Here is a 12478-nt window from a genome sequence, read left to right on the forward strand (position 1 = left end):
ATTATGAGTCATTGTCTCCTACAGTAATTCATTCACAGAAAGGTCAACAGAAGATGGAAACTTTTCTAATTATCTGTTTTGTAAAATACAGATAAATTCAATGAATTCAGCACTGATCTCACATGCTCCTGACTTGCTCATGGGAATTCCAACATACCTGCAGTGTACCTGTGTCCTGTCATGTGATCCACATCTATCCTCGGAGATAAAGACATAAAGCATGCACTGCAGCACCTTTTACAAATGCAATACTTTAATTTGGCGTGGCTTTTTTGTGAAAAAGGTATGAACGTGGAATGGCAACAGCGGAGATAGTCAAAGAGCCAAATCAACATCTGAGCAGAAAGGAGGGAAGCCGACGCTGATGTGTTACACGTCACGCTTGTGTTTCCAGATTGCAGTCATGCCATCTAAGGACACACACATGGGCGGCATCATGCCGGCAGTAAAGAAGTACAGGCAGCACAATGAGGGGGCCTTCTTAACGGCAATATAGCGAGATCTCCATGTGAAATTGGCTCATAATTCAAGTCCACCAGTGAAAAGATGAGTCCAGCTGTGAGGCCACCTGACATCCACCATCTTCCTGTTGATTTATGGCGCTCTCTACGACTTCTAAGGGCGAGAGGAAATTGGAAAAACCACCTTCGAGGGGACTGCTTTGTATAAATGGCAGCTCGGTGTTAGGAAGCCGTTAGTTGTGTCCTTCCTGCGAAAGATAACTGAGGCTCGTGGCTGTGTTGTTCTCTCTGGATTTATTCCCTCTCTAATGAACTCTGTTACAAGGGCATGAGCTTGCAGAAGGCAGTAGAGCGTGACCATTCGCATAATATTATGTACATGAAGGTTGACACAAGGTTCTTTTGTCACCTTCTCGTGGTGGAAAGAGAGGGCACTAATTACTGCACTGAATAAAAGCAGTAGAAGTTGAGTACAGCTTTGGACAAAGATTTGACCTTGAAGACACTAAACGTCACAACAGCATCATGAAAGATGACATAGGATTCTTTCCTTTATTGGAAAGGATATCATGCGTGTGCTATTTTCTACTGCAGAGGAAAACTAATCTGAGCATTGCACCAGCGTGGCTTGTAGGAAACAAAGCAGGGTTTGTGTCAGTGCTTACCACAGGGTCATGAGGCAACACTCGCAACTTCCCAGTTGGAAAGGGATGGATTTCCCAACAGACTTATGCAGCTGTTGTTATGGACCTGAGAGATGCAAATTCCAAACTGACGGTTTATGCTCCAAACAGAGTTATCGAAGAGCAGTTAAATGGTATCCATGGCTGTATGTGATCTGTGAATACTTACTCGCCTAAAATGTATGATTCTTACTAATGGATTGCCCCAACTCAGTTCATTTGCCAAAAATAACATAGCGTCCTTTTAGGACTTATACTATGTGTTTAATATTAGTGCTGGCTCTTTGTCAGGCAAATACACAGGGGCTGTCGCTTAGATCAATATTAGTTTTGGCCTCGTTCAGAGAGGACATTGTTCTTAGAAAGAGCCTTACTGTTCACATGATATTTGACACCACTGCTAAATGTTGTTGTAAAATAAAAATATCAGGGATGTAGAGAGTTCTCAGTTGTCTCACTGCACATTATACATTATGTTTGCATTCAAGATGCATTTATCAAAGTTTCGTTATGGAGAAAAGGTCATAGGGGTCACTCATAATGATGAACCCACAGATTATTTCACACCTCAGCATTTCACCTCAGATCTAAGAAGCTTTTTTAGTGCCTCACCACTTGTTGTTTTGGATTTGTGACCTTTAAACTCTAATTAACCCGCTGTATGCTAACTGCCTATCACCAAAACACTGATAAAGTTAGCAAACATGATGAATTTAGGAATATTTATCAGCTTAAGAGTGAGATATTTCTTGTTGTGGGTGCAGAGCAAACAAAGCAAAAAGAAGAGTGATTGTTGGATTTAGAAAGCGACACACGCCAAATTAATGCTAGTGTTGCTACATGTCGAAGGAGGGTTAAATATGTTTGTCATAGCTATATTTAGTGAAACTATGTCAATGCAGTTTTGTGTTTATAAAAGTATGTTTTAAAAGGGATTGAATTGTGGTTAATGTTGTCAGCAAATACTCCTGCATTCATTGTCTACTCTCCAAACTGATTGCAAGCCCATTTATTGACTTGCACCTAGAAAGACATATATTAGCGAAGGCATTTAAAATAAAATGTGTCGAAAAAACAATGTAATAAATACACGTTAAACATGAAAACAAAAAGAAAAATACAAAAAGTTAAATCAAAAGGAAAATGCAGTTCTTTAAAGGGAAAGGCTAAATGAGGCTGAGGCAAAACTTCAAGCAGTTTGGGTCATCTGACGCGTTGTGTTTGAATGATTGAAAGATGTGGATTTATTGACATCGTGTCTTGAGCTGCAGCACGGACGAGCCCGTCTTCAGCTAATGGAGAACAGACAGCCGCTTGTCTGAGACTCTGGGAAGTTGTAGGCTGCCAGAGCTTTGTGTGTTACAGGTCCGGACACATGAACTGGATACAGGTTATGTGAAGGAATTTTAAATTGATGTCTATATTCCTAAATAACACATTTTATGAGTCTCCCTGCTGACAGATGTTAGGCTCGCAAGTTATATTGTCAAGAGTGCAAATCTTTGTACATGATCAAATTACTCTGCTATGCTAAACAGTAAAACGGCTTGTGATAGCATTTTCTTCCCGGTTGTAAAACCACTGAAGACGACATAATCCAAACCTGTTTGTCGCCTTTATGTCATCAGCACTTCGACAGAGGGGAACAACAAAAGGAGGCTGTAATTGTGTTTCTCGGCTACAGGAAACAATTTCCCTGCACAGAGATTATAGTGGTGGAGAATCTGGTTTGGGAAGTGCAACCATTTGTGACAGCTTCTCATTATCTGTAGCACAGCGGAGGCTTCGCACCAAGACAATTACACACTGGACTTTGTGACAGCACTTTTTGACACCAACTGATACAACAGGAGGCCGAGATGCTTAAATCAGAAAGTGTGAAACTGAATTTGCATGCAACATACGAGGGCTTTCAAGCAGAGCAAAGTGCATATTTTCGCTATGAGAACAAACGTTTCTTCAATTATTTATTATTGTTGAAGACAATGAGCTTTTACTGTGAAATAATAACTGTGCAGACATGAAGAGGGGCTGTGAGACAAACACAAATGACTGGAAAATGTGCTTTGGAGGAAACTTCAACAATTGCAGCCTGAACCCTCCCGAGAGACACAAGTGGCTATCTCAAAGAGAAGCATTTGAAGTGGGATGCCTACAGGAAGCAGAGATCTGTGTCGTATTTATAATTCTTAGAATTAAGCCTAGTTTTGACTGCAAGCTTATAACCAAACAAGCCTTGTCTTGTCGCCATGTGTCTCCCTGCCCCCGAGGTTCGTGGTGATGCCTGTTCAAACCGCCCATGTGCTCCCACGCCCATGTCCTTGTTTCCCAGCTCTAAACTGCTGTTAGCATGCTCTCAAACTGCCGCTGCCTGTGCTCATTTATCACAGGATCAGCTCTGCGAGAGAGACTGATAAAGAGGGGGTGCTTTGCATTGGTCCCTGCAGTGTGCGGCGACTGGCAGCCTCAGGGACGGATCCGTCGGCAGCGTGGCGTCCCTCCTCCTGCACGCACCAGTGGTCTCCTGCGCAGCATGAGAAAGGTCAACTTCCATTAGATACTGTGTGACTGAATGATGCAGCAATTCATACTAAGCTTGCTGCTGCCTGCTGGTAATTTCTTCTCTACACAGTAACCGCAACTCTGTTTGTTAATATTCATCTCAGAGCGAGCACCTTTGATTTATAAAGTGCCAAACTTTGAGCTGCTTTGCATTCAGGTAACTGCTCTGCTGAGAGGATGGCAACCATTTGTTCTAAGGAAACCTGGTCCTCTTTTGTCTTTTCTTCTGTGGGGAAGATTCCAGGCGTATTGCTGGAATGTGAAGGCCTCACCTAGCTGCTAGGATTGTGAGATTACACTGGCTACAAGAGGTGTTTTCAGGTTGCATCATCATCTTAGAACAAGGATACCGCCAGAGCGGAAAAACACCCTCTTCACTCGCCTTCCTCTGTGAGTGGCTCCCATCAATGTCACGCTTGTCGGCAGTGCTTATGATCGGTCCTGTGTTTATGTTGGATGTCGTTGAATGAGCAGTGTCCTTGAGCCTCCCATCTTTCCCAGTGATCGCTGAGACTCTCATTCTGACATGTTGCAGGGTGCTTTGGATCAGTGAAGCCCGGACATGCCTGGCAGAAGCTCTGCTGTGTGTTTGGGAGGAAGATCCAGAGTTGTTTACAACACAATGAGGTGTTTACCTTTTACTACCCAGTGCTGTTTGCTGATGCCCAGCTAACATTGTGGAAGAAAGCACGGGTATCACATTTTAGATTTTAATCTAAAAATCTACCTGGGCCAACACCATGGATTGGTGTGTGCAAAGTTGCTGGTCTAATATTTTTCCACAGACAGATCTCCATTTGGGATCCCTTGTTCTGTCTGTTTTGAGTTTTTGAGTGATACATTTCAACAGCTGTCGGATGGATAACTATGAATTGGTTCAGATATTAATGGCATCTTCAATAGAGGGCAAAAGTGATCCACCTCACTTTAATCTATCACCATAGTTTTATTAAATTCAATCTGTCTACCACTAGTACAAATAACATATTCCCATGCTTACATGCTAAACTAAACAGTGAACATGGTTAACATACCTGTTAAACATCAACATGTCATATGAGCATGTAAGCATGCTCATTTATTGTGTATTAGGGCTCTACATTCTTAAGATGCTGTCATACAGGGACGGTTTTAGGTTTGTCTTCAGGCTATACCCGGCTCTTTACTGCTTCATTCACAGGTTTTGATGGTAAAACCTGTTGTTACAACTAGAATTTACTCTTAGTTTACACTGACAGCCACAGAAAACATACAGTAATAGATATGGCTTTTTCTGAGTTCACTGACTGAATACAAATAAAGTTATTATAATTATTATATTAAGCAGAGAACAGACAGATCAATGAGTTGCTCTGTGAACAACATCCTCTGCAGTCGCAACAGTTTCATGTTGCGATCCTTCTTCCCCCATGTTAAGTTACATGCAACTGTGTTTAGCACTTAGCTAATCTGTAGCTGTAATGTGTTAGTCAGTGGTAAACAGTTTGGTGAGGTCGTGAGTGAGGGCAGCAGCAGCATTGATGTTGCCAGGCAGCAGCAGTGGCAGCGTCTTAACCTACTTTCATCATTTACAAGCAATCCTCCAAGTGTTTGCTCCACCTCACTCCACCAACATGATGCTGACCTTTGAACGGAAGGTCAGCACCTGAATAGTCCAGTAGTAAAAGCTCAAATCAACTACTCTTGTGACTCTTTTTCAAAAGTGAAATGTATTTTAACACGATGAAGAATTTGAACAGTTGGGTGCGGACTTAAACACCTGATATCTGTTTTTATAAAGAAGTTGCAATGATTTTAATTGAATTCAGGCTTTATTGGCTGTGATGGTCGATTCCTCCACTGTAAAGCCTCATCTGCTTATTAATCACTATGTAATAGTAATGATATGTTGTAATAGTTCGCAAGCGTAGGTGATGCATTTTAGCTACTGTATTGTGTCCTTTTCTTTTACCAGTGCACTGCCCCTTGGGATTACTCAACTGCATTGTGCGCTCGGTGCATGCTAATGCATGGAGCCCTGGGTTGTACAATGGGATTAGAGTTGTGTATTGGCCAAACAGTGATGACTGTGCACTTTGAGGGCTCAGGATGTGGAACAGGCCATGCTTTTCAGAAAACAGGTGAGGGAGGTTAGAAGCAGCAGCCTGCATCTCTGCTTTCGGTGCCTGTGTGCAGCTCCTCCACTGCTGACCAGAGGGGAGGCTGCCTGACATTTCCTTTGAGTAGCGGTGACACATCAGCTTATTTCCTCCCGCTTGTCGTTCTTATCTTTCCCGCTTATCCTTGATCCCTGTGTCTTCCTGGCTGCCTTATATTTCGCCCTCTCATCTTCCCTCCTGCATCGGCTCCTCTTTCTGTTTCTCTGTCACTCCTGCGAGGAGAGAGAGAGACGATCGGGTGTGGAAAAAAAAAGAAAGAAGAATACTCTATGCTGTTACCATGGCAACTGCATCCCGGAGTCGAGCCAGTCCTCCTCCACAGACATGCGTCCTCCCTCTCTCACTCTCGCCTCTGCTTGCCTGACTTAGATTAAAGCGTAGCTCTGATGAGAATGAAGAGAAAGAGAAAGAGGCAGGAGGAACAAGGGACAAGGCTGCACTTGTTAGGGACGAGTAGCGTTTCATAAACCTCCAAGGAAACAAGATGCTTTTCTCTTTGATGAATTATTATTACTGATGGCAGATGTCAAAGACACACACTGTCAGTGAACCACGCAGAGAGCATAACAAAGGAAACACACACAGTGCATGCAGCACTTATAGGTGCTTTCTTCTTCTCTGCACAGGTCTCAGGCGCTGGCTTAATGGAGGCGATTGTGTGTAATGGTCTGTAACAGGAGATAAATGCATTTGCAGGGCTCTACTGCTTCACTCTATGACATCAATTTGTGTGGATTTGGCAATCAATCTGATTGCATGAGACGATGTCTCAATAATGGATCACATTTACCGTTAACTAACTTTGGATAATGTCATTTGTATTCTCAATTTTAAGTATGAGCCCTCACTGGTGCGCATGTTGTCCTCTGAGGGCTTTTCCCTTATTGTTGGAGGCGTGTGGCACAAATCTTTTAGGGCCACTTCAAAGCAACAGTAACTATTGATCAGGGCATGGTTAGAAAATATGTCATGGTGGGCTGTTTGCTCGTTAATGTCCTCAGAAAAGAAGAATGGGCACAGTGGGGGACCAGAAATGGTTCGACTGGAGCTGGACGAGGCAGTTGGTTGCTGGGAACACACCACACTGGAGATGGTTGACGAATGTGTCATGTCAGGTAGCCAAGATGGATGTTACGTAAGGTTGGACGTCAGCGTGTGTTGATTTCGACAGAATGAGAGAGTGTGCACCTGTAACACACACGGGGGAGACCTTCCTTATTTTCAGCTTTACTGATTCGGACTAGGAGGCGGACACGTGATAACAGATAGACATGGCGACGCTGAATGTCCTCTTCCCCCGCCATCAGAACACGACAGCCAAATGAGCTTTTCCTCCCCAATCAGGGATTTACACAGCTGGCATATCCACGATTCAACCAGTGAGAAGAAATTGATTAAGCCACTTACAGTAGAGCACGGTGCCCTGCTGGATCAGGGGGGGAGGGGGGGGGGGAAATTAGGCCCTGGGCGGACATATCACTCCACGCTCTATGTCTGTGCCCATAAAGGGGAATTCATTTCTGTCAGAACGCTGTGATTGTAAGTAATGGGACAATTGTTATGGCACAGCAGAGGAAGAACAGCAGTGAGGAGGGAGGGGTTTCACTCCCCTTTAACACGCGCAATATGTCAGGGCCTTCCGGGCTGGGAGTTGGAGGAGGGTTGTCTCTCCTCTGAACCAGTGTGAACCGGTTGTGTTCTTGCCTTAGGGTGACAGCCATGATCACCCACAGGTGCATTATGCTGATGTGATTTGCTGCAGCGACTTCCAGGGTCACACAGAGACTGAGTTATATACAAGGTCCCGAGTGAATCCTATAATACACACACATTATTCTTACACGCGGCGCTGAGCAGATCCCAGTGAGGAGATGTTCAAACATTATGTGCTTTGCCTTCCTTTTATACAAGGTCAATGAAGAATGTGTTCCAGGGTCATGAGCATCTTCTTGTCAGGACTGTGAGGGGGCTTTAACAAAATCTGCCTCGCATCACAAAAACATTTGTCGGCAAAATGAGAAGGAAGCTTCTTTTTCAGCAAAAATGGACAGTGTTATCGTAGCGGCAGGGAATTTTCCGCTCTCAGTATCACTCAAAGTGGATGTCAGGTGTTTGTCTTCACACTCACAGTGCAAAGGCTTGTTTTCCTCAATTCAACACTTTACTCTGACAATCAACAATCGTACAGGGGAAAACCCAATGTGGTGCGAGGCAGAGCTGTTGGTAAGATGACAGTGTAGTGCACACACGGTGTGTTTCACTTCTAAATCTGACATCAAACGGTTAATTTCCCAAAAGATATGAGATCTTGCAACAGCGTTAATGTGTTTATGTGTAATTATTTAAGTTGTACACTGTATAGAAAACTGTTTGACATTTGAGGAAAACCACTCACTTGTTTTTTGTGAGATCACGAAGCAGAACTGAAATAATACTTGATACATGATTCTTTGCCATTAGATGTACTGCAGGTAAGAGCCTCTTGCAACATGTGAGTCTGGAGTTGTTTTGAGCACTCAACTGTACTTCTTTGGCTCTCATCCGTAGACTGTCTCTGGACTCTTTGACATGAATCTTGTGTAAGAGGGGAAAGAGGTCAGTGGTGTTTGAGTCTGTTGTGGGGACAGATCTGCGGCAAGCACAGTTTTCTGGTGTCACACTTTTCAATTCTTAACCAGGTCTATAACTAGCCCCTCTTTAAGGTACAAGCTCGTCATTTGGTCTCAGTGTTATTTTGTTCATGCTCCTCTATGTGTTTTCTTCTCCCTCTGCCAAGGTAATGTTTTCACCGCTGTTGGTTTGTTGGTTATTCGCTTGCAAAATTACACAAAAAACAAAAGAACAGGGAATAATTCATGGAAGAGAAAAATCTAACACATTTAGGGTTTTGACATCTATGAGTGTTCGAAATTTGACTGTTGGGCCATCTTCAAATGCTGAAACATATTGTAAAGAGCAATATGTGACATCACAATATAATTTTTTTGACCAGCCTTAATATGTACAAGTAGATTTAAATCCTATTATTACTCTTATTACAACATACAGTTTTGGGAATATATCCCTATCCAAAACTTCTCACTAATCCAAGGATTTATATGACAAAAGTCCTGATTAAGTTCTTCAGATCGCTTTAATATCTTTCATGTGAGCCTCTGTTTAGACGTGTGATTGTTTTGTCCATTCAGGCCGGCATCATAAACTGTGATTGAAATATTAACTGATTCCCATGAAAATTGGCAAAGTGAAGTAGAAGCAGATGAATTGTGCTGTGAGGAAATGATCAAGACAGTGATAACACCTCAAGCACCTGCACTACTCTGTGCACATCTTTGTGTGATGGCGTTTTTTCATTAGCATGTAACCTTCTTTTAATTTGTTAAATGAGGTCCATACACGAACATGTATCATGGTACAAGATAGGCATTCTTGGCAATTAAATAGTCCATTCCACCATAAAGCGATACAAACTGGAGCATTATACAAATTCATACCTGCTCATGGAAGAGTGATAAGACTCGTCTTATCGTTTTTTTTGGGTTGAATACCTTTGTGATGATAGAAATGCTCTATTATATCTGTGAGTTCAAGGCATAATTCACTAATTAATTGTTTTGGGGGTAATTGTCATCTTATTGCCAGAGCGTGTCTTGCTTAAAGGATAATCCTTATCTGGTTCAGTGAGGAATTTGATAATTAAAGTAAATGTCCTTGACGGGAAGGTGAGTTATCTTTGTGAAAACGGTAACATGAAGAAAATACTGCTTTCAGAATATTTAGTTAAGGCGACCAAGGTGCCAGTGCTGTGCTGCTATCTTATAGTGTGGATGCATTCGTGTTTTGAATTTTTCACGATCCACAGGTTTCAGCCCCTGCTGTAATCTTAGCTCTATTGATTCTTAGAGAAAGCATGTTTAAAAGCAGGGTTGTCAAGTGCTTTCTGAAGCACCTTCTATCTTATTTTTTTAAATCCTTTGTGTGTCCTGATGGCCATCAGTAAATAGAGTAATATGAAAAGTTGTCTGTTGCCTTACTAATCATTTCCTTCTTAATTAGCCAAAGAAGTGAATATGAGTAACCCAATGTCAAATGGGATTTGCTCCTGCCCCACCTGTGCCTCTAAAGGACAGTTCAGATAATGGATGGATGGACATTGGCAGAAATGGGATATCATATTAATGATTAGATTTTCATTAGTGTGTGTTTTTTTTTACATTAGAAAAATACCTTTGTATCTACACTGGTATTGAATCCTCTGCCATGTTGAATAGCCACATTTACACAGCAGCCCAGGAAAGACAAGCCAAACATTTGCTCCAGACATGTTGTTTTGTATTTTCATGTTTCCTGAATTCTCTGAACTGAATATTTTCCTACATACTAGGAAGAGGAGGGTGAAACGAAGGACTTTCACTCAACTATACTGTTAGATGCCACACACACATAACCTTTATGGTTTTGACATGATGGAGATGAATCTTAAAACGTTTCTTTGTGCATGTCTTTTCTCAGGTTGGCGTTACTTTGCTGAAGCGACCGAGGCAGGCCCTAAGTCAGAGGTGAAGAAAGCAAGACAGGAGTCCTCCCAGACAGCAGGGGGCAGCAGCAGCAGGCATGCAGGACTCAACCTCAGACAGCATGCTGGAGACCAAACAGGTCAGCATTGCACAAACTGATAAAGCCACAGAACTCCAAGTGGCTGTGTTAAGTCTTTATTTAGGCCTTTGTAATTTGCTTGTTACTACTCATTAAACCATGTTTTCCTCAACCAGATTTCCTCAACCAGGTCCACCATTAAAACTTCCAAAATGTGCTGTAACTACCAGCTAGAGTGTCCCTGATGTTCATCTTATTATACAAAGTAATACTAGAGAAAATAAGGACAGATTGGATAAAGGAATTGTATAACAAGCAAGTCATCTGGCCACTAGTTTCTCTCTGCTCTCTACCATTATTTTATTTGAAATCTCGAATGCACAGCATGTCGTGATAATGCATTAGTCTTGCTTGGACTGAAGTAAAGCTGTCAAGTCTGGAGAGGGTGTAATACGCAGTGATGGCATCAGTAATGGTTGGTGTGACAGTATAATGAATGTCGGAAACATTGACTGTATATAAAAGACAGATGACATGACGGCTCCCAAAAGTGAGGAAAAGTCATCTTGACCACCACCTCGTGGCTGGATGCAGCAAAATAAATATACACATATAACATGCCTCGTCCATGTTAGTAATGGGACATGTAAGGGCCTAATAAAAAAAAAAATCTAGGTGCAAAGTAAATTCATTTTTCTCAATGATGGTCTCTTTCAATTAAGGTTGTTTGATGTATGTTTAATAGGTGTTTATTTTAACAATACATTTTGTAATATTTGTTTATTATTAATAAAAAGTGGTTGAAACTACGGGATTGAGAGCTGAAACTGAGACTCTGGCTTCAAATTCGTCTAAAGTGTGAGATGATGGCACCTGTGTCTGTGGTGTTTTGTGTTCATTTCTGTACTATTTGAGAAGTAGAGACGTGTCATCTTCTCTATCTACAGTCTATGGTAGTATCAGAGTTTCACAGATTTCTCACTATGACCAAGATCTACTAAAGCAACTTGTTAACTACACTGCTGACTTGGACTGAGGCCAAATCAACCAAACAATGTGATGTTTGTATTGTAGTTAAAACTTAATATTGGTAAAAAAAGTTAACTAATCTCAAGGTGCTGTCCTTATTCTGGCACGTGAAAGTACTTTGACACATCAGATCCTTTACGTTTCACTGTCTTTTTTATGTTTGTAAAGGAACAGAACTCCAAGCATCTGGACGAACACAGAGAAACAGACGAAATGTCTGAGAAGACGTCGCCAAACAAGAACCTCAAATCCCCCCAGAAAGGCTTCAAGCGACTGAAAACGGCCCCCTTCAAAATGACCCTGCTGGACACTTCTGACTTTGAAGGAGAAATCGAGGTATGCTGAACGTTAAAGGGTTTGTTGAAATACATTTTGTAGGATAAGCCTTAAAATGCTGAACAAACTGGAAAGCAGCACTCTGCCCCTTGTTATTATTTTTCCTGTGTGGGTAGATGTGTGTGTTGTACAGTGCTGCACAGAATGCAAAAACAGGCGGAGAGAACAAAAGAATAAAAGACCGAGTGCCATGCTGTGAGCTCTGCAGGAGGGTGAAACAAAGGGAATGTCGCACATTTCTGTATAATGTAATGTAATAATTCATAACCAATTACCTGACCCAATATTTTAGGCTATTTCTTGAAAAGGCAAAAATGTCTATTCCTCTCACTAAGAATTTACATACATGCATGAACCATGAGGTGTCTGCCTGGCACCATCCCCTCCGCCCCTGATTGGATCTGTCTGGGCACATTGGTGTTGTCCAGTCCAGTTCATCACCACTGTATTTCTTAAACCAGACGTCTGTGTGATCTAGCAGATTTACTGTATTGTACATGCTCATGAATATGACTATGGATGTTGAAGCTTCAGGACTTAGTGAGCACCAACGGAAATGTTTTTCTAGAGCACTGTGTATCAAAAAGTATCAAAAGAGGAAATAGGTTTGTCTGTGTCGTCCAAAACCAAGTTATGAGTGATTGTTACAATA

General features: G+C 42.0%; 1 protein-coding gene across 4 annotated transcripts in view; it reads left to right on the top strand.

Annotated features, from left to right (window-relative positions):
* LOC133960374 (protein 4.1-like) overlaps positions 1 to 12478 on the top strand; it is a 76071-nt gene that overhangs the window by 32685 nt on the left and 30908 nt on the right. For all 4 annotated transcript variants that reach the window (XM_062394920.1, XM_062394929.1, XM_062394938.1 and 1 more), the window contains exons 2-3: positions 10378 to 10521; positions 11659 to 11826. In XM_062394920.1, the coding sequence (XP_062250904.1) occupies positions 10480 to 10521; positions 11659 to 11826 (210 nt within the window). In that variant the 5' untranslated portion in view covers positions 10378 to 10479. The remainder of the gene's footprint in view (positions 1 to 10377; positions 10522 to 11658; positions 11827 to 12478) is intronic.

The sequence above is a fragment of the Platichthys flesus genome, chromosome 2 (assembly GCF_949316205.1).
Source record: "Platichthys flesus chromosome 2, fPlaFle2.1, whole genome shotgun sequence".
Classification (NCBI taxonomy): Eukaryota; Metazoa; Chordata; class Actinopteri; order Pleuronectiformes; family Pleuronectidae; genus Platichthys; species Platichthys flesus.